General features: G+C 41.4%; 2 protein-coding genes across 2 annotated transcripts; both read left to right on the top strand.

The window, feature by feature from the left end:
* Nucleotides 1-231: 231 nt before the first annotated feature.
* On the top strand, nt 232-6513 carry LOC117401589 (uncharacterized). Its single transcript, XM_034916212.2, has 6 exons — nt 232-767; nt 2138-2452; nt 2746-3000; nt 3414-3704; nt 4084-4191; nt 4456-6513. The coding sequence occupies exons 1-6, from the start codon at nt 719-721 to the stop codon at nt 4503-4505; spliced, it is 1068 nt and encodes a 355-aa protein (XP_034772103.2). The 5' UTR covers nt 232-718; the 3' UTR covers nt 4506-6513.
* A 117-nt stretch (nt 6514-6630) lies between these two features.
* On the top strand, nt 6631-18541 carry LOC117401600 (5-aminolevulinate synthase, erythroid-specific, mitochondrial-like). The gene is made up of 10 exons (XM_034002345.3): nt 6631-6792; nt 9851-10043; nt 10651-10926; nt 11278-11500; nt 12499-12683; nt 13700-13879; nt 14381-14545; nt 15879-16147; nt 16661-16823; nt 17860-18541. Exons 1-10 carry the CDS (start codon nt 6646-6648, stop codon nt 18021-18023), a joined length of 1965 nt encoding a protein of 654 aa, XP_033858236.3. The 5' UTR covers nt 6631-6645; the 3' UTR covers nt 18024-18541.
* The last annotated feature ends 3854 nt before the right edge of the window (nt 18542-22395 follow it).

Below are 22395 nucleotides of genomic sequence, written 5' to 3'. Positions count from 1 at the left end.
TCATCGTTTAAAGTCAATATGCCAATTAAATCTGGGGGAAAAAAATTAATTGCGGGGACTCATTTGCATGTTAGCTTCAGAGTTAGCTGGCAAAATAAATATTTATTTTGCAAAAAAAAAAAAAAATGTCCAGATTTTTTTTGTTTGTTTTCAGATTTAATTGCAAACGACAAAAATAATTGGCATATTGACTTGAAATGCTGAATCTGTGATGCTCGTTTTTAATATTTATAAATGATATCTGACACAGCACACATTTAAAAGTATTAACTGTGTTTTTATTAACATTTATGTATTAAGCTAAATCTGGGACGGAGGAAAAATGACATTTTTTGTGTTAAATCTAAGAAAATATAGTAGTACTTCGATAATTGTCGCAGGCACTTGGTGTAAACAAAATACATTTTTAAAACTATATTCTAGTCTAGTAAGTCTTCTTAAGCAACTAAACTTCCTTCCTTATTCTGGTTTAGCTGCTAAAAACACCCATTTAGTATTCTGAGCATCTAAAAAGGCTAAGCGTTACTTCCTCGTCTAATCAGATACCAGTTGCTCAAACAACGACTGAGAGCAGCGCTTTTCTGTCCTAAAATAATCTGACACGCATTTTGTGGTTTGATTTAACATTGGACAGCAGATCGATTGGGAATCAGTTTGCTGTTTCTGTAAAATTCAGATTCAAGCAAAGAAACGTTTCACAGTGCTGATTGCTATAAAAATGACGTCACTCCTTATATTTTGGACTCTTGTCTTGTTGCCGGTTATTGGTGAGTTTTTAATGTAATTTAATGTTGAAAACTTAAACATTGGAGTATTATGGAATATCATATTATCCCGGGGGGTCGTGGGTTCAATCCCAGGTGGGGGGGGACACTGCTGCTGTACCCTTGAGCAAGGTACTTTACTTAGATTGCTCCAGTAAAAACCCAACTGTATAAATGGGTAATTGTATGTAAAATAATGTGATATCTTGTAACGATTGTAAGTCGCCCTAGATAAGGGCGTCTGCTAAGAAATTATACTAAGACAATTATTAGTACAATTATGGGTCCAGTTTTTGTTTTCAGTTGATTGACATTCGCAGTAGCCAATGAAATCATAGGATACGCAAACTTAGAAACGTGATTGGCTGTTACGTTAAGTCCCAGAAAAAAATGCTGTCTGATGGTTTACAGAGAATTTCAATGACTGAGGTTTTCCATGACTCGAAATTCGAGTGACTGAGGTTTTCCATGACTCGAAATTCGAGTGACTGAGGTTTCCATGACTCGAAATTCGAGTGACAGGTTTTCCATGACTCGAAATTCGAGTGACAGGTTTTCCATGACTCGAAATTCGAGTGACTGAGGTTTCCATGACTCGAAATTCGAGTGACAGAGGTTTTCCATGACTCGAAATTCGAGTGACTGAGGTTTCCATGACTCGAAATTCGAGTGACTGAGGTTTTCCATGACTCGAAATTTGAGTGACAGAGGTTTTCCATGACTCGAAATTCGAGTGACAGAGGTTTTCCATGACTCGAAATTCGAGTGACAGGTTTTCCATGACTCGAAATTCGAGTGACAGAGGTTTTCCGTGACTCGAAATTTGAGTGACACAAAATACAAATGATACCTGATACAAATAAAGGCTGACATAAAAAAACACATGAGGGATGACAGAAAAAAAATGATTGAGAAATGACGACTGATCGCCAAACTAAATGATCCATGACAAAGACATTCCTGATAACTGACGCTGAGACGTGAGAAATGACCATGTCCTAATATGGACACCGTACGTGTGGTCATCTTCACCGCTCCCGAGTCAGCGGGGGAGGGGGGGAGGGGGGGTTAGCGGTGGGCTGAGCCTAAAAATAACGGGACATTACTAAACTGGGGACAAAACTATCAACATAATTGGCGACGACTAAATTACATTTGTCATTGTATTTTATCTCCCAATTCAGTCCTGGGCCTCTCTGAAGCAGAATCCGACATTATTGTGCAGAATTGAGCGGTGCTTGTTTTGCGACGTGGATTGTAATGTCTCATTTTACTCGTGATATGAGAGCTGGGTTTGTTACACTTTTTGGCGATGAGAAAAAGTTGCAAGTGGATTGTGAAACGTTGATTTAATATCCTGTGTTTAACCTCAGACAGCTCAGACGTCATTCGGGTCAATGTGACTATGTTCTGCTCTGGGAGAGTCGAGGTTTATCATGGTGGCGATGTGGGGACGGTGTGTGATGATCACTGGGACATGAGCGATGCCCAGGTTGTGTGCAGAGAGCTGGGCTGTGGAGACGCTGTATCTGCTCCAGGAAATGCAGCGTTTGGAAGAGGGACTGGTCTTATCTTGGTGTACAATTCAACATGCACAGGGTCTGAGTCCTCTCTCATGCAGTGTGTAACTCCGAGGCTCCAAACAGATCAATGCACCCATGCAGAGGATGCTGGAGTTGTTTGTTCAGGTAGAAAACTTTTTTTTTTCTTTGAGTCGACACAAATACTGTAAACACTCATAAATGAAAATACATTTTTAGATGCATTTGCCAAGTCCATGTAATCATGTATTATAATAGCTGATCATCACACTGTACTGTATACTTGCCAATACAACAGTATAAAAACGGAGGATTTGAAGAGGTCCCTTTAACTTGAAGCCGATAAATCTTTATATTTGGTTTTAATTGTGTATATTGTTAGTAGGTGTGACAACATCTTCGTTTGAGAGATAAACATGAATGCTCCTTTCTTTGTCCAGATTCCTCAATGAAACCTAACCTAACAGTGAATCTTGTGAAATCGGGTGAACTGTCTCTTCAGTGCCAGTGGTCCGGTGAAATGCGAAGCAAAGACAGCTATGCACTGTATAAAAATAAAATGAGAGTGGATAGGAGACCCAAGGACACATTTTACATCAAAACAGAGACAAGCAATAGCGGGAACTACACGTGCTCGGTCCGCAAAAGAGGACGGTCTTCAAATACCAGCGACTCTCAGCAAGTCACAATAATAGGTAAGAGAGCTATTTCTGTTTTCATTTTTATATTTTTCTTTTGTTTGCGCCACACTTGAGAGGGCTTGACCCCTTATATACGCGCGCACACACACACACACAGGTACCGACACGCACGCACGCACAAACACACACACACAGGTAGCGACAGGCACGCACACACACACGCACGCGCACACACACACACACACACACAGGTACCGACACGCACGCACGCACGCACACACACACAGGTACCGACACGCACGCACGCACGCACACACACACAGGTACCGACACGCACGCGCACGCACACACACACACACACACAGGTACCGACACGCACGCGCACGCACACACACACACGCACACACACAGGCACACACACACACACACACTCACTCCTCACCATCTGTGTTGCGTCTCTCTCCTAGCTCCTCCCACTCTGTCTGTGAACAGCTCTGTGTCTGGGAGAGGAGCGGATGTGACTCTACAGTGCAGCCTCAGCAGCTCCTATCAGAGCCCTGGCTCGTTTATTCTTTACCGGGACCGCCAGGCGGTGCTGGAGCAGGACGTGCCGGGAGGAGACCAGAGCTGCACCTTCAACCTCACCCGCACCACCACACACGGACAGCAGGGGGAGTACTCGTGCCGCTATTGCACACAGTCCCCGACCGGATGGGTGTTCACAGAACTATCTGCACCTGTGAACATACCTGCACATGGTAAGCTATGGTGTGGATAAAAAACCAATTCAACCTGAATCTGTCGTTGTTAATTAAAGAACTGGCGTACATCAATCTGTATTTCAAACAACCACCCAGGCTGCTGTTTTTACCGGCGCTGTACCTAGCATTGTAATATCATTTTCTACAGTGTCCCCATAGCGGTGATATTTATCATATACGCACTGCATAACCACCGTGTGTGCGCTTTGCACACCTCGCTGGTAGTCTTCTATATGTCATAAGTTTGACAGAAACGCGTTGCTAGCGTCCTTTAAGTTTTCAGCTCGATTGCTTTGTGGGTGTTGTGCAGCCTCAGTCTCAGGGTCGCACGTTGCTAATCGTTTTCTTCACCCTACCTCCCCCCCGGCTCTGCCAGACCTCTCCAGCTCCACTTTCTCCACGATTTACACTGGATTCCTTGTCTGTGGTTTGATTGGAATGATCACGGCTGTGCTCGTGACAGAAGTGACGTCAAGGCGTAGAGGTAAGAGAGCGCAGACTTTATGCGCTGTGTCGGTACTGACGTCATTCTTTTAGTTGTCTGAATTAGGAGTTACCGTAACAGTTACCTTAGTCTCAATAATAATAATAATAATAATAATAATAATAATAATAATAATAATAATAATAATAATAATAATAATACACATTTAAAGAAAAGTCTTGATCATAATTACCGACACAACCAATCAATGAGTTCTTATTAAAATTTGACCTGACCAAGAATGTATTTTTTTTTTCTTAACAGGGGATTCTAGCAAAAGCGATGGTGTGGATCTCAGTGTGGTTTGCTCATAATCCAGCTCGTCGTTTGTTTTGCTTTACCTAACTGTCCCTCATACTGGCAAACAGCAGCTTTAGTGTTTTAGTTTCATAATACAAATCTCCCCTAGTAAAAGCACAGCAAAGTGTATTAAAGCATAAAACGTGGTAAAGCATAGGGAAGCATTGTAAAGCACAGAGAGGTCTGGTAAAGCATAGGGAAGCATTGTAAAGCACAGAGAGGTCTGGTAAAGCACAGGGAAGCATTGTAAAGCACAGAGAGGTCTGGTAAAGCATAGGGAAGCATTGTAAAGCACAGAGAGGTGTGGTAAAGCATAGGGAAGCATTGTAAAGCACAGAGAGGTCTGGTAAAGCATAGGGAAGCATTGTAAAGCACAGAGTGGTCTGGTAAAGCATAGGGAAGCATTGTAAAGCACAGAGAGGTCTGGTAAAGCATAGCGAAGCATTGTAAAGCACAGAGTGGTCTGGTAAAGCATAGGGAAGCATTGTAAAGCACAGAGAGGTCTGGTAAAGCATAGCGAAGCATTGTAAAGCACAGAGAGGTCTGGTAAAGCATAGGGAAGCATTGTAAAGCACAGAGAGGTGTGGTAAAGCATAGCGAAGCATTGTAAAGCACAGAGAGGTCTGGTAAAGCATATTAAAAAACAAACCATGGTAAACTAACCCTTATAAAAGTTTGCCATAGTAAAAGCACAGCAAAGTGCAATAAAGCATAAAACGTGGTAAAAAATAGGCAAGCATTGTAAAGCATTGTGTGAGGTCTCTTGCTTTTTAATATACCGTTCTCTGCTTATAATTCTGACTCTTTCTTCATATACCAAACTGGATTGCACAGTCAAGTATTGCTGCCAAAAAATAGATAATAGACCTCTTGCCAACTTTTATACAGACCAAAACCTGGAGATATACTTATAATAGGATTCCTACAAAGCCCTCAGAGATATCCGCTGGGGACCCCCAATCTCCGAACCTCAGGGGTTACAGCTTAGCCATGCTGTGGAAGTGTTTGTATCAGAGATACCCCCCTGTGCATCACTGCGGTGAAGCAGAAGTGAGCACCCACATCGCTGCGTTTCTCAGCCAGGCCAAGGAGCTGCTCGCCTGAGCTGATCACAAACACCCTCCCCTGGGACAATACCTCGCTATGTACAATCCCAACCCCCGAAAATCACCAAGGACGCCCCAAGAAACCCAGAAAGACAGATGAAGGTGGTGAGATCGAGCCAGGCTTTCCATTCAGCAGGAATTCTATAATGAAATGTTTTTTAATCATTATTATTATTATTTGTCCTGTCACTGTTGATGCAAAATAGTGGTCCTATTGAACAAGAATGTGAATTTTGTATTGATTTTTGTAATGGCAGGGTAATATATAGGCTTTTAACATGACAGATAAACATGTGCTCTTGCAATATTAAAATAAAAAAAATAAAAATAAATAAAGTATAGAATATATTATACATATTTCAGAGGCGAGATCAGCCAATCTTTATACTAGTGCGCGGCAGCGCCATCTAGTGCACAATTAGTGTATTACCAGCAAAAACAGAAGGAAACTTGATTGCTTCCAAGTGGCAGATCACTAGACGCGCTTCTAAGGTTGGGCTGATCTAGGCTGAACGAATCAAATCATAGAAAAAACAGTATTTGAGGCATTGTAATTACATCTGAAGCTAATTGTAATCCATGTAATCCATCTGTCCAACTTTAAATAATTTCTGCGCCATGCAATTCCATCAATGTACACCAGATGGCGCCTTTTCACATTTTCCCTTTTCTGTGACTGAATTTTAATTTAGTTTATGTATCGTGCATATTCATAACGATGTATTACATTCTGTTTGTGCTTTATATATGCTTAAAAATATTTTGAATTATTATTATTATTATTATTATTATTGGTATTACGACTATAAAAACGGAATGCGTTTATGATTGTGCTTCCTAAAAACTAAATAGCTGCTGTCTACTTATTCGTCTATGGCACTAGAAAATGTAAATATACCTTATTAAAAAAACTACTTGTGTGACATTTTTTGCATTTATGATAAATGTAAAAAAAAAATAAATAAAAAAAATAAAAAAGCTTAGTCTTTAACTAGTAATTGATTTCTATGTACATTCCGCACGGAGCACAGACGTGAAGAGTTCTAGAATGATAACAGTTCTGATAAACAGTGGAGACAAACTTTGGACCAATGAGCTGCGTGGAGATGACCACGTGACAGCTACAGCTATATCCCTGAAGACCCTGCAGAGAAAGTTGCTGTTTTTTACGTTCGTCCTCAGTGCAGGTCAACAGGTAAGATACTGTAATCGGATTATTTTTTTAATTAGTATTATATTTGCGTATTATTTCAGTCGTGCTGTTTTATATATATATATATATATATATATATATATATATATATATATATATATATATATATATATATATATATATATATATTAGCTCAAAGAGCCCGCTGCCCAACGTTTCGATATGTTGTACATATCTTTCTCAAGGGAGCCTGTGTTTGAATCCAAACATTGGAGGTATTTATAGGTTTTTGACGGCATGCAACTACTTGTTATTGTTTACATTCAATACATGATTTATTCTTACATGATGTAATGGTGTTCTATATTTTGTGACATCATTTTTACTTCTATCTTTGAATCTGTATTAATTCTAATTAACACTACTTTATATAAACTTATCTTTTTATTATATCATGCAATGCTGGCTCTGAGGATCAGTCTAGATTTGGCCTCCCCAGCGCATCAGCATGCACAACTTTTGAATGAATTTTGTTTATTTATTTAAATGTTATATATTTACTGAAGTTAATTAGTTCATTCTTTTCTGTTGAGTCCCGCTGGCATAATCGTGTTCAGTCTATTTATCCATTTACTTTCTTTTATTCTTCTATATGTCGCATTGTCTAATTTGAGCTGTTCTAATACTACAAACTTTACATCATTTATGTCATGTCCCTGACTGGTGAAGTGCTGTACTATTGGTTCACTCATTTTTTTTAATTTCTAATTAATGAAAGGTGGTTCTGAATTCTTTTATATATGTGTGTGTGTGTGTGTGTGTGTGTGTGTGTGTGTGTGTGTGTGTGTGTGTGTGTGTGTGTGTGTGTGTGAGTAAAGGTAAGTATTTGATATTATATTGGAGTTTAGATTGAGAAATTGGAAGTTATGTTTAAAACATCTGGTCTGGTGCAAAATTATCTCGGAAATGCCAGTAAAAATCCTACCGATAATAAGTATGAAACTCTAATAATCGAAATAATGTTTTTAAAACCGTTTTCATTCGCGTTGGCAGACGACAATTCTCACTTGGGGGAGGAGGAGGGGGGGATGTTCAATTGTTTAATTTGTGTTTATGTTTTTGTTATTTTAAAGAAGTTAAAAAATATAATTAATCTCCCAAAGGGTGTTAAAAGTCACCGCTCTCTCTCTCTCTCTCTCTCTCTCTCTCTCTCTCTCTCATTTTTTTTAAAACGTATGTTAGAATTTGTATTGAACAATAATGATAGTGCATATAGTATATTATTTATGCAAATACATAAATAAATAAAACGTGTCTCAAACCAATTTAAAAAAAAAAAACTCTTTAAAAAGAACACCTAATATCGCGACTGGTTTCTCTGATAACTGATAACCAACCGCTCCGCCTAAATTGCCCTTATCGATCCCCGCCACGCTTCAGGACCTTGCGGAGCGGACAGCGACACGGGCGGCTGAGCGCGTCGGATAAGCGCCGTGTTTATCGGCCACACCCGAATGCAGGATGGGATGGGACGCAGCCAGAACACTTTCATCGTGTCTCCGCAGTTTTTCTCTAAGGAGTTTGGGTGACAAATTGGAAGCATCTACTACCCTATACAGAACATTAGCTGTTGTAGTTTCATATCATCAGTAATTTAGGTCTGTGTTGTGTTACCTATAAAATACAGTGAACACCCGCCTATCGCAGCTATGAGTTTGCACCGCGAAATTCAGACAATCAAAAAAGCAGTGAGCGTTTAGATACTATCTAGATTTTTTTTTTTTAAAACAGCCACACTGATAATAGGTGCTTAAAGCCCATCGTAATATTTAATGCATACAGTGTAGGATTTGTGGATATTGGATATTACAGCAGTTGTAAAACGAGCCATCTGTGTGTGTTTTCAGTTTATATTCAGATGAGATATCTAATCACATAAGTTTTATTTTATATATATATATATATATATATATAATTTATAAAAAAAATTATATATAATGTTTTTATTTATGAAAACCAATACAAAGTGTATTGTGAGTTACAGGGAAAATAATTTAATCTAGGGTTTCTGAGACGTCATAAATTACGTCGTGTTTCAGTGATGTACAGACGTTCTGTGTCGTTATCCGTTCCTCTCCAGTTTCTCTGAGATACGAATGTACCAGCTTTACATCATGTTTGTTTGTGTGTTTGTTTTTAACGTATTCTCACTTTGTTGATCATGAATGAACATTTCTGTACTGTGGGTGTTGTCGAGTGACTGAAAACGAGACATTTTGTGTTTGAATTGAAAGCGATGGTCTCGGGGATTTGAATGGGTCTAAGTTCAAGTCTATTTTCCTCTAGAGGAATTATCACTTTTTGACGTCACTACTGTGGTATTATCACTTTTTTTTGCGAATGGCTCAGGATGCAAATATAGCCTTCATCCATGTGTATATATACAGACACACACACACACACACACACACACACTGACGCGCACACACACACACACTGACACACACACACTAACACACTCACACTGACACACACACATACACATACACACACACACACGCTGACGCACACACACACACACTGACACACACACACTGACACACACACACACACACACGCACACTGACACACACACACTAACACACTCACACTGACACACACACACACATACACATACACACACACACACGCTGACGCACACACACACACTGACACACACCCACTAACACACTCACACTGACACACACATACACACACATACACACACACACATACACATACACATACACACACACATACACATATACACACACACACTGACGCGCACACACACACACATACACACACACACACACACACATACACACACACATACACATATACACACATACACATACGCACACTGACACACACACACTGACACACACACACATAAAGCTATGCTTAGTGGCACTGCTGCTGGATTTTGAAATTAAACTTGGTACATTTGAAAAGTTTGTTATTGAAGTTTCTTTTAGTATTTCTGAGTTTATCCCGCTTTGATTTGCTCCGCTCTATAAATTGCTTCTCCACACCGGTTGCCTCGTTCCTCTCTTGGCAGTGTGAAAAAACAGCTCGAGTCATGGCGTCTTTCTTTCATCGCTGTCCGTTCCTGACCAGCGCGTCCAAGCCCTTCCTGAAGAGAGCTGGACGCTCGCTCTTCAGCCTCGCTGACCGCTGTCCAGTGATGCTGACCCGCGGCCTGGTCACTACCGCCGCTAACCACCAGAGGGCACTAGAGACAACCCCGGCCGGTAAGAAGACACCACAAGCTTTCCCATCCGCCTTCAAAACCACGTCACTTTTCTGCCCCCTGTTGGCGGCGAACTATATTTACTGACTTTGAATTTTCGTCCACGGCACAAGTCAAAAACTACAGCAACAATAGCATATGCATTAATTATTATGTATTTCTTAGCAGACGCCCTTATCCAGGGCAACTTACAATTATTACAAGATATCACATTATATTTTACATACAATTACCCATTTATACAGTTGGGTTTAGTATAGGGCTCTGGACTCTTGACCGGAGGGTCGTGGGTTCAATCCCAGGTGGGGGGGGGCACTGCTGCTGTACCCTTGAGCAAGGTACTTTACCTAGATTTCTCCAGTAAAAAACCCAACTGTATAAATGGGTAATTGTATGTAAAAATAATGTGATATCTTGTAACAACTGTAAGTTGCCCTGGATAAGGACGTCTGCTAAGAAATAAATAATAATAATAATAATAATAATAATAATAATAATAATAATAATAATAATAATAATAATAATAGTAATAATAGGGCATGTGAGAAAAGCACTATCAAAAGACTTCACTCCTGCTGCTGGTTATAACTCTGGGTTTCCCCCTGCAGTCTCCGCTGCATCGAAGTCCACTCCCCAGTGGTCACTCGCTCAGGCTGCCACCCAGGCCGCAGTGACCATCTCCTCCCAGTGTCCCTTCGTTGAGTCAGAGATCAACGCGGTCCAGGCCAGCGCCGAGGTCCAGGAGGATGTTCTGAGCAGCCTGCCACTAGGGGGCACAAGCACTCTCCTGAGGGATCTGAGGAGCAACGTGATGAACACTATGCGGGGACATGCCCCCTCCTCGGCTCCCGTCACCCACCACATCCAAGACAACATGGGCACAGGTACCGCTGCTTCTCGCAATATTCCAGGAGATTCCATTTCATTAGGTCAGGGGTTTCCAAGCCTGGTCCCAGAGAGCTGTTTGGTTCTTCTGGTTTTCCTTTTTACAGTGTGGAGTAGTGGTTAGGGCTCTGGACTCTTGACCGGACGGTCGTGGGTTCAATCCCAGGGGGGGGGGGGGGGGGCACTGCTGCTGTACCCTTTACCTAGATTGCTCCAGTAAAAAACCCAACTGTATAAATGGGTAATTGTATGTAAAAATAAAGTGATATCTTATATGTAAGTCGCCCTGGATAAGGGCGTCTGCTAAGAAATAAATAGTAAATAGTTGCTCTGGGTTTTTCTTCCTGCAGACCAGCCCAGTTTTGACTACGACACGTTTTTCGACTCGAAGATCGCCGCGAAGAAGCAGGACCACACCTACCGCGTGTTCAAGACGGTGAACCGCTGCGCGGGCGCCTTCCCCTTCGCCGAAGATCACTCGCAGCCTTCCGGCCAAGCCAAGCCCGTGTCCGTCTGGTGCAGCAACGACTACCTGGGAATGAGCCGCCACCCCCGGGTCCTAGATGCCATCCGGTGGGTGTCTATCCACCTGCCTGTCTGTTTCTGCTAGTCTTGCCTGCAGTGTGTCGCCGACTTTTCTTTTTATCAGATTACAATAAAATTAAAAAATTAAAAATAAAAATCAAGCATAGAATATATTATATATATTTCATAGGCTAGATCAGCCAATCTTTATATTAGTACGCGGCAGCGCCATCTAGTGCATCTTTATATTAGTACGCGGCAGCGCCATCTAGTGCAGAGTTAATGTATTACCAGAGTTAATGTATTAACCCTGTAATGCCCATTTCTGTGTCGCATCTGATGCTTAGCCACCCCCCACGTTAACTACAGTGTCCTTTTTCACTTTACTGATTCATGATAAGTCAATAAGTACAGCTGACCCTGTCTCAAAGTATAAAAATGCCTTTTCATTTTACATGCATGGCAAGGTTCTGGTTTGAAGTAGCCCAGGACAGGATTGGGGTCAATTCCTGTTTTTCAATTTCAATTTCATTTCCAATTCCTTTTTAATCTTGCGAGGGTCTGGAACCAACTCCCCAGTAATGTTGTTGAAGCTGACACCCTGGAATCCTTCAAGAAGCTGCTTGATGAGATTCTGGGATCAATAAGCTACTAACAACCAAGCGAGCAAGATGGGCTGAATGGGGCCTCCTCTCGTTTGTAAAAGTTCCAATCAATTCCAACACATTCATTGATCACAAATTGCAATTAGCAGGATTCTGTTAAAATGAGTTTCTCACAGTCGCTGTTTGTTATTCAATTAAACTGGCTTCAAATGAAAGCCGTTGTGTCTGATTATTATGTATTTAAAATATAAATTGGGAATTGATTTTAAAAAGGAATTGGAATTGAAAATCCATCACGGAAATCAAGTGGAAATCGTTGTTTGTTCCAAATGCACTGTGAAGAGAGCGGCGAGCATGTGATTCGACTGGTTTTAAAACCGGATGGCGTTTTCTTAGCCAAAGCACAGCGAACGTGACCCCGATTTCCTTCTGTCCCTGCAGCGATGCCCTGGATCAGTATGGCGCGGGCGCCGGGGGCACCAGGAATATTTCCGGCACCAGTAAATTCCACGTGGATCTGGAGCAGGAGTTAGCCAGCCTTCACCACAAGGACGGCGCCCTGGTCTTCTCCTCCTGCTTTGTGGCAAACGACTCCACCCTCTTCACTCTGGCCAAGATGCTTCCAGGTAAGAGCGAGAATATGCAGGAAGACAGCGGCTGGGGGGAGAAGAAAGACAGACAGACAAGACAGACAGACAGACAGACAGACAGACAGACAGACCAGACCAGACCAGACCAGACCAGACCAGACCAGACAGACAGACAGACATACAAACAGACAAAAAGACAGACACACAAGACAGACAGACAGACAGACAAGGCAGGCAGACAGACAGACAAGACAGACAGACAGACAGACAGACAGACCAGACCAGACCAGACCAGACCAGACAGACAGACAGACAGACATACAAACAGACAAAAAGACAGACACACAAGACAGACAGACAGACACACAAGACAGACAGACAGACAGACAGACAGACAGACAGACCAGACCAGACCAGACCAGACAGACAGACAGACAGACATACAAACAGACAAAAAGACAGACACACAAGACAGACAGACAGACAGACAAGGCAGGCAGACAGACAGACAGACCAGACCAGACCAGACCAGACCAGACCAGACCAGACAGACAGACAGACAGACAGACATACAAACAGACAAAAAGACAGACACACAAGACAGACAGACAGACAGACAGACCAGACCAGACCAGACCAGACCAGACCAGACCAGACAGACAGACAGACAAACATACAAACAGACAAAAAGACAGACACACAAGACAGACAGACAGACACACAAGACAGACAGACAGACAGACAGACAGACCAGACCAGACCAGACAGACAGACAGACAGACATACAAACAGACAAAAAGACAGACACACAAGACAGACAGACAGACAGACAAGGCAGGCAGACAGACAGACAAACAGACAAACAGACAGACAGACAGACAGACAGATGGGGCTGGTTTGCATAAAACACCTTAGACATTAAATTTAATTTAAAAGTCCGATCTACAGGAAAAGTGCCTTTGTTACTGCTGCAAGAACAGAAACAATCTTTTAGCGTTGAGCCACAGAATCCCTGATGACTAAACCACAAACCCCCTGATGCTTCCTCACAGGCTGTGAGATCTATTCGGATGCCGGGAACCACGCCTCCATGATCCAGGGAATCCGCAACAGCGGCGTTCCGAGACACATCTTCCGACACAACGACCCGGAACACCTGGAGGAGCTGCTGAGCAAGTCCGACCCCAAGACTCCCAAGATCGTGGCTTTTGAGACGGTGCACTCCATGGATGGTGAGTTCATTCAAGGTCGTTGCCATTTGATAGACGCACAATCGTAAAGGTGAAGGAAGGACAGCTTTTCTTGTTTTGAAATCAGCATGTTAATTGAATGGATTTATTTAATACCTGCCGTTTTTTTGTTTTTTGTTTTTTTTTAAATACTTCTTCAAGGTGTCAACACACCCCTTACAGATACTGAAATGAATGTTTTGGTGCTACTGTAATAAAGTTCAAATTATTATTTTAGGAGGCTGTGTGGTCCAGTGGTTAAAGAAAAGGGCTTGTAACCAGGAGGTTCCCGGTTCAAATCCCACCTCAGCCACTGACTCATTGTGTGACCCTGAGCAAGTCACTTAACCTCCTTGTGCTCCGTCTCTCAGGTGTAGTTGGAAGCGACTCTGCAGCTGATGCATAGTTCACACACCCTAGTCTCTGTAAGTCGCCTTGGATAAAGGCATCTGCTAAATAAATAAATAAATTTTGACCCCTGCGCCTCAATGTTTGCGTCTCCAGGTGCTATCTGCCCACTGGAGGAGCTGTGTGACGTGTCCCATCGCCACGGCGCCCTGACCTTCGTGGATGAGGTCCACGCAGTGGGTCTCTATGGCGCTCGAGGGGCTGGCGTGGGAGAGAGAGACTCAGTCATGCACAAGATTGACATCGTCTCCGGAACCCTGGGTACGCCTCGATGCGCCTGATTTCGATAACATGATGTTAAATAAAAGATCTAAATTATGTTCATATAGTTTTTTTTTGGATTATGTTTCAATCCTAAAATTCTAGGTGATGCAAAACTTTTCTGATACTTTTTTCTCATTGGGGTGAAACCTGATGCAGAATCATTATTCAAATACTTTTTATAAACTACTCGATTTAAAAAAATAACAATAATTACAAGACAATTGTGATGTCTCTCTTCCCTACAAACTAAATTCTGGTTTTGGTGTGTCCCATAAAGTAAGTTGAATATAATTATATTTATATATATTATTTATGCCATGGCATCTTAATAATAATAATAATAATAATAATAATAATAATAATAATAATAACACAAATCCAAAATAGAAAGCTCATTGTCACTGATCCACTATGCCATTAAAACTTAGCTAGAGTCTCCGGTATTGACACTTGATCAATTGTCTATATTAATTCAGTTAATTAAATACATACAAACGATACACACCTCTATTTTGAAGCGATATATCATGTAATTTGGCGATGAATCATTACTGCCCTAATAAATATGAAATAAGTTGTTTTGCTGGCAATTTTAAGTGTGTACTGCAGGATCGATGTGGGCCACACCTAGCACAACTCTCGCTATCTAAAAGAAACAGCTGGCCCGTTTCAGGGGCCCTTGTCCTTATCTCCAACTGTCAAGGCCTTTTGGTGCCTTGGTCCCACCGCACCCACTATTTAGAAACCACTCCTCTAGACAAAAAAATTGCACCATCTCCGATTTTAGGAGGCATTTAAAAGAAGAAGGAAAAAAAAGCCTAATTTTAGATATTTTATTATTTAACATCATGTTATCAAAGAAACTACAGAACGATATTGCAAAAGTCTACCGGGAGCCATAATAGCTGTACGGGGTAGTATTTCGTGTTAGATTTCGAAATGTCACATTTTTTCAATTTTTGTCAGTTTTTCATTAAGTGTGTGGAAAAAACTCCAAAGCGCTGGCGTGCAATTCGATATGTTAATGTAACATTATTCAGCAGGTTTCATGAAACGAGTTAAGACTATAGGGTGATGCAACACTTTTGGCCAGAGATGGAGGTCAGGAGTGTTGAGCCCACAAGTGGACTGATTTGACCACAAAGCAAACACCAGCACACAATTCAATACAATCAGCAGTCTCTGTTTGAGAGAGGTACAGGAACAAATGGCGTTTTTTCAATGCAAAAACCGTCACATATTGTCAGGACTAAGGAAATGTGTGTGTGTGTGTGTGTGTGTGTGTGTGTGTGTGTGTGTGTGTGTGTGTGTGTGTGTGTCCCTCCCTCAGGCAAGGCGTTTGGTTGCGTGGGTGGTTATATTGCCAGTACCGCCGCCCTGGTGGACACGGTGCGCTCCTTCGCCGCTGGGTTCATCTTCACCACCTCCCTGCCACCCATGGCCCTCGCCGGGGCCCTGGAGTCCGTGCGGGTGCTGAAGAGCCCGGAGGGACAGGCCCTGAGGAGGGCCCACCAGAGGAACGTGAAGCACATGAGGCAGCTGCTGCTGGACGCGGGGCTGCCCGTCATCAACTGCCCCAGCCACATCATCCCTATCCGGGTAAGAGCAGAGCCGAGAGCCCCCTTCAAGCGGGCTCCAGCATATTGAGAGTCTTTCATTAGAATTGTACACTGTACAAACAGAAACAGAGCCGAGTGAAAAAATGTATTATAAATGTATAAATTCTTCAGCTGATGCTCTGTCCTTGCAGTACTGTTCTGTCACTGTAGATATAAATTGTTCAAGTAGTATTTGTACTTTCTGTAAACTACTCTGTATTTAAATATTGCACTGTAACCTTGTATTGCCCTGTAACAGCTGTAAGTCGCCTTGGATAAAGGTGTCTGCCAATAAACTAATAATAATAATAATAATAATAATAATAATAATAATAATAATAATAATAATAATAATAATAATAATAATACATTATAGCGCAACCGTCTAAAGAGCTTGTATCGTTTTTTGCCCACAGGCTCCTTTTGTGATTTTCTCATATCGTTTTCTCATAAGGCTAGTAACTGCCTGAATATTTGCAGTGAACTGAATTTTGCCTGTGTGTCTGTCGGACAGGTGAGCGACGCAGAGAAGAACTCTCAGATCTGTGATCTTCTGCTGGAGAAGCATGGCATCTATGTGCAGGCTATCAACTACCCCACCGTGCCTCGAGGGGAGGAGCTTCTGCGCCTAGCCCCCTCCCCCCACCACACCCCACCAATGATGGAGTACTTTGTGGGTGAGTGGGCGGGGCTTTCTTATGGAAATACTTGTTTTATTTCATAGGATTAAACTACATCGGTATTTAAACTCAATTCAGTAAGTTATGATTCCATCCGCCACTGAGACTGACTTGAAATGGGATTTGAAATCAGGCTCATTCAGATTAGGAGATCAAATCCATTTCAATCGGGTCTGTCTGTCTGTCTGTCTGTCTGTCAGCCCCAGTTAAGACTGAACTCCATCTCTCCACACTGATGATGGAAGTTACCTAATTAACATCCAATGCGAAGGACACTAGAGAAAGATTTTAACTTTTAAGAAATATGAAGGCTGTGAATAGATATACGGACACAAGTTTTGCATCACCCTATATAATGAACCAATTTGGCTTCATAAAATCGAATGAAACCTGCTGAATAATGTTAGGTTAACATATTAATTTACATACTGCTTTGTAGTTTTCCATATACTTTTGAGAACAACTGGAAAATGTGACATCTCAGAATTTAACATGAAATACTGCACTACGATTATGGCTTCTGGTGGACTTTTTATGTTAAATAAAAGATCTTAATTATTTTCATATAGTATTATTATTATTATTATTATTATTATTATTATTATTATTATTATTATTATGACTCAATCCTACAATTCTAGGTGATGGAAAACTTTTGGCCACAGCAGTGTGGAGTAGTGTTTAGGGCTCTGGACTCTTGACCGGAGGGTCGTGGGTTCAATCCCAGGTGGGGGACACTGCTGCTGTACCCTTGAGCAAGGTACTTTACCTAGATTGCTCCAGTAAAAACCCCAACTGTATAAATGGGTAATTGAATGTAAAAATAATGTGATATCTTGTAACAATTGTAAGTCACCCTGGATAAGGGCGTCTGCTAAGAAATAAATAATAATATTGTGTCCGGTTGCAGATTGCTGATTGTAGCGTGCAGATGAAACCGGCCCCAAGTTTGATACTGGGAACGAGGTGAAATGGAGTTGTGCACACTGATTTTCGCTGTGCTCGTGACTGGTTCTTGTATTTTGTCTTGTAGATAATCTGGTGGAGGTCTGGGAGGAGCTGGGGTTCCCCCTGAGCACCCCCTCGGAGACCGTGTGCAACTTCTGTAATCAACACCTGCACTTTGACCTCATGAGCGAGTGGGAGCGCTCGTATTTCGGGAACATGGATCCCCAGTACATCACTATGTGTGCTTAACCCATAGGCAACCAGGCAACCATATAATGACAGCAATATATATATATACAGTATATATACAGCTACAGAAAATGAGTTTTACATCACCTTGAATTTTAGGATTGAGACAGAATTTATAGATAGATAGATAGATAGATGGATGGATGGATGATAGATAGATAGATAGATAGATAGATAGATAGATAGATAGATAGATAGATAGATAGATAGATAGATAGATAGATAGAGAAAAAGGAAAACTGCTGTGTACCAAAATGATCAATAAGAAAAGAGAAAAGTGATGCCGACCTATGGAGGGGCTTAGGTGTCCCTGAATAAATAATTGCCCCTTCTTCAAATAAAATGAACAAAACAAGGCTAGCTCTTTCCTACCCCGGCAGGATATTAGTTTTTCATTTTACCCCCTAAAAAATAATGGATTTCTCCCTTGAATTCGTGTGTCATGTCTCCAGTCTTGCGTTGCTGTTACCTGTAAAACACCTGTGTTGCCTCAATAAAAGAAAGGAAATGAAAATAAACACTTGAATGAAACTCCTGTTTAATCGCATTTCAGACCTAGCCCGACACAACCGCTTCTGCTCACTGAAAATGTGATGGCATCCTCAATTTAAACACAGTCAAGAACACAGAGTTAGGGAGCATTGTGGTCGTCGTAAAGAACAATTTCCTGTCACATACCAGTGATCCCAACACAAACTAAGGTATTAAGGCATGGATCCGGTCTTTCGTAGCCAGACTCTCTGGGAGGGTTGGATTGGTACTTCTGGCCCTGGGAGATGACGGGCAAACAGAACACCCTCGTCCTGGGACCGGCCCTTGTGCTTGATGAGTCAATTACAACGTAAATCCATAATCCAACGCTCCACACACTTTAGAACCGGTTTCTCATGAGCCCTTAGAAAAGTCGACCACGTTCATTTCTGTTGTATGCGGGAGCATGTTGCTTTTGTTTTTTCAGTATGTATGTGCAGTGTGTTAAATGCCATTTTAATTCACTTTTAATTCACTTATTTCCTTTTTTGTTTGTTTATCGCACGTTTTAAAACCGCTGCTGCTACCAACAAACTCATGCACAGTCTAAAATAATCAAGTGGCTTGCTGTGACAAGTTCCTCAAAGCAATACACTGCTAGGTATTCTTGTGGGGAGGAAGTGGTCTGGTGCGTTGATAGGAAAACCCTCTCTGAATCCTAGTCTGAAAATGTAAAGATATCTGTAAGAACAGCGGCTCTGGACCTCGGAGATTAGTATGGTTCACGTCCCCACCCCACATCTCTGTGTGTACACCCATATAAATTATTTCTATACGGCAATCTGATGCATTTGTCTTTCAGTTACAGTAATATCGTGCCTTTCAATGATAAGCAAAAACACAAATTAAAACCTATACAACAAGCAATTAAATGTGCAAAGACCAACGCTGCTGTTTTTGTCCTTCAAATCTTAAAAGGCGAGTCACTGCTATGCTGGTACGCCCCGTAGTAACTTAAAATAATATTTAGCGTTAACCGTGGAGTATACCGTTGACAGCGCCCCTCCACGTAAATTTAGGTTTAAAAAAAAAACGGTGACGGTTACTTTGAAAGTAGCCTACGAAAAAATATATTTGCGTTTGGGATGAATTAGAATGATATAGTTAAATCTACCTGATGAGGACGCAGGCAAAGTCCTTGTAGTGTTTAAACAGATATTAAACAGTCATTATTGTTTTTTTTTTTTATAAAAACAAACTAAAAGTGCTCAAATATTTTGTTTGGTGTTGACTTTTCACCCTGTGTAGAGTTTTGTTTGACTGGAATTAGAAATAGTGAACAAAAAATATAGTGCAAAGTCCTCATAAACACAATACACAAACGTGTGCGTGTGCGTGTGCGTGTGCGTGTGCGTGTGTGAAATTGATTGGAATTCTGCCTATTGTTAAAGTGTACTGCCGCTAATAATCCTTTCCAGTTACTGGTATATTTCTTTCTTCCTAAAACTGTCCATTGTCTTTCTGATCAAACCTATACAACAACAAGAAATACAGAGACATTTTCAAGTGGTAGGCAAACTATTAAGCAATTTTTGTGCGATATATATTTAAGGTTGAGTAGAGCGGTAAATTGCCAGTTTGTGATATTTAAGAAAACTGTTGTGTTTGTTGTATAAAACAGGATCCGGGTGTTTTTGAGGACTTTCCATGTCATTTTATAAGGTCTGTATTGTAGTTCTGCCTTTGTCCACAAGATGGCAGACAAACACAAAGATACATGTTACTGCTCTGTTTTAGTTATATTTATCGTGTACGCTTTGTACCAAGCTTAGAACAACAAAGAATTAGCGAGGACTTGATTGAAGTCTTTAAAATCTTAAAAGGAGTTGACATAGTCAACTCAAACCAATACTGTCAGCGCAGCACAGAAACCTGGACCACAGGACACACAGTGTGGAAATGAAGTGGACTGAGGACAGAGGGAAGGAGACGCTTCTTCACACAGAGTGGTGAGGGGATGGAATGGGTTACCTAGTCATGTTGTTGAAGGAGACTCTTCTTCACACAGAGAGTGGTGAGGGGATGGAATGGGTTACCTAGTCATGTTGTTGAAGGAGACTCTTCTTCACTCAGAGAGTGGTGAGGGAATGGAATGGGTTACCTAGTCATGTTGTTGAAGGAGACTCTTCTTCACACAGAGAGTGGTGAGGGGATGGAATGGGTTACCTAGTCATGTTGTTGAAGGAGACTCTTCTTCACACAGAGAGTGGTGAGGGGATGGAATGGGTTACCTAGTCATGTTGTTGAAGGAGACTCTTCTTCACACAGAGAGTGGTGAGGGGATGGATTAATCCTGCTGTCTCTTTTAATTAGCCTTGGTCGCGATTAACATGAGATACATTTTCTGTGCTGTCTGGGAATTATTCAAATGAAACCTCAGGCCTCTTGCCGCTGTTTCCTAATGGTTTAGGGATTTCATTTGATTCGATTGGGTTTGAACTTTGCAGGAATCAAATCATAAAGTCCCATCTGCACGGGGATAATTCTACGACATTATGTCAATTGCACAGTATTCTTTTCTGCAGTATCCCCATAGTTATACCTGCCTATGCTTTACCATGCCTCTCTGTGCTTTACAATGCTTCCCTATGCTTTACCAGACCTCTCTGCGCTTTACAATGCTTACCTATGCTTTACCAGACCTCTCTGTGCTTTACAATGCTTCCCTATGCTTTACCAGACCTCTCTGTGCTTTACAATGCTTCCCTATGCTTTACCAGACCTCTCTGTGCTTTACAATGCTTCCCTATGCTTTACCAGACCTCTCTGTGCTTTACAATGCTTCCCTATGCTTTACCAGACCTCTCTGTGTTTTACAATGCTTCCCTATGCTTTACCAGACCTCTCTGTGCTTTACAATGCTTCCCTATGCTTCACCACAACTCTCTGTGCTTTAAGGTGAAACAACTTCCATAATAAATATTTCATTTTTGGATGTCCCTTATGTGTTCAAAACCCTCCCATCTCCCTGACCCTGGCCCTCGGTTGCCAGTGAAGCTGTGTTTTTGTGATGTCTCTAAACTAGCATGCCCGTGGGACTGACCGAACCCCCATAAGTCTCCTTTTCAGCAGATGTGAAACTGGATGCTGATGACCTTCTGTCGTGACTTTTAAACCCTGCCCCAGAGCTACAATACAGAGCGAAACACTAGGAAACTATACACGGACTGACGTTCCTTTATTTATTATTTTGTTCTATTTAACCAAAAAATTTAATTTAACTAACATGTGAAAGTACTGATTTTACACCAAGAAAAAAACAATTTCTTTACAATCGGTAGACACGTTTATTGTAAAGGTGGAGTTTTAGCATACTGAACCTAATGAATTAATCAAAAACTTAATGAATTGCATTCGCAATGGAAGCAGGTAACCGTCCCTCTGAGTATCACCCTATATTCACCTGGAAAACTAGGAGATTAGTAATTTTCATAGATTTCCACCTGTTTTAATTAGAAATCTAGAAAATCATCTTCAGAAGAATGCGATTGGAGAGGAAGCAGTTTGGGTTATGAGGTAAGGCTGTAACACAGCATGCTTTTCAATATACTCTATCTGTAAAACCCATCCATTTGCTATGAAACTTGGTTTAAGCGTTATTTACTGTAAGTTACTGGGAGTGCAAACTGAAGTGTCTGTCTGTCTGTGTGTCACACTTACATCTTCAGAACACAAGACGTTATTCCACATACTGTAAACAAAAATGTAATGTATTACCTAATGACTGGTCTTAAACGCCACCAATTGTCATTAAACTATAGCTCTGGTTTTAAATAAGGAGGCAGAGGGGTTAACTGAGACTGAACCTCAAGCTAGAACGCTTTCCAGAACCTCGCTCCTG

This window comes from Acipenser ruthenus, chromosome 55, assembly GCF_902713425.1.
Source record: "Acipenser ruthenus chromosome 55, fAciRut3.2 maternal haplotype, whole genome shotgun sequence".
Lineage (NCBI taxonomy): Eukaryota > Metazoa > Chordata > Actinopteri > Acipenseriformes > Acipenseridae > Acipenser > Acipenser ruthenus.
The sequence above is the reverse complement of the archived record's forward strand: the minus strand, read 5'-3'. Positions and strand labels throughout refer to the sequence as shown.

What these genes read in the sequence shown, in the direction of transcription:
- LOC117401600 (XM_034002345.3), top strand. Translation starts at nt 6,646, where the DNA reads ATGATAACAGTTCTGATAAACAGTGGAGACAAACTTTGGACCAATGAG. An exon ending in TCTGGCCAAGATGCTTCCAG is followed by an intron (nt 12,684 to 13,699) that starts GTAAGAGCGAGA and finishes GCTTCCTCACAG; the next exon opens with GCTGTGAGATCTATTCGGAT. An exon ending in GACGGTGCACTCCATGGATG is followed by an intron (nt 13,880 to 14,380) that starts GTGAGTTCATTC and finishes TTGCGTCTCCAG; the next exon opens with GTGCTATCTGCCCACTGGAG.
- LOC117401589 (XM_034916212.2), top strand. Translation starts at nt 719, where the DNA reads ATGACGTCACTCCTTATATTTTGGACTCTTGTCTTGTTGCCGGTTATT. An exon ending in TGCTGGAGTTGTTTGTTCAG is followed by an intron (nt 2,453 to 2,745) that starts GTAGAAAACTTT and finishes TTCTTTGTCCAG; the next exon opens with ATTCCTCAATGAAACCTAAC. An exon ending in AGTGACGTCAAGGCGTAGAG is followed by an intron (nt 4,192 to 4,455) that starts GTAAGAGAGCGC and finishes TTTTCTTAACAG; the next exon opens with GGGATTCTAGCAAAAGCGAT.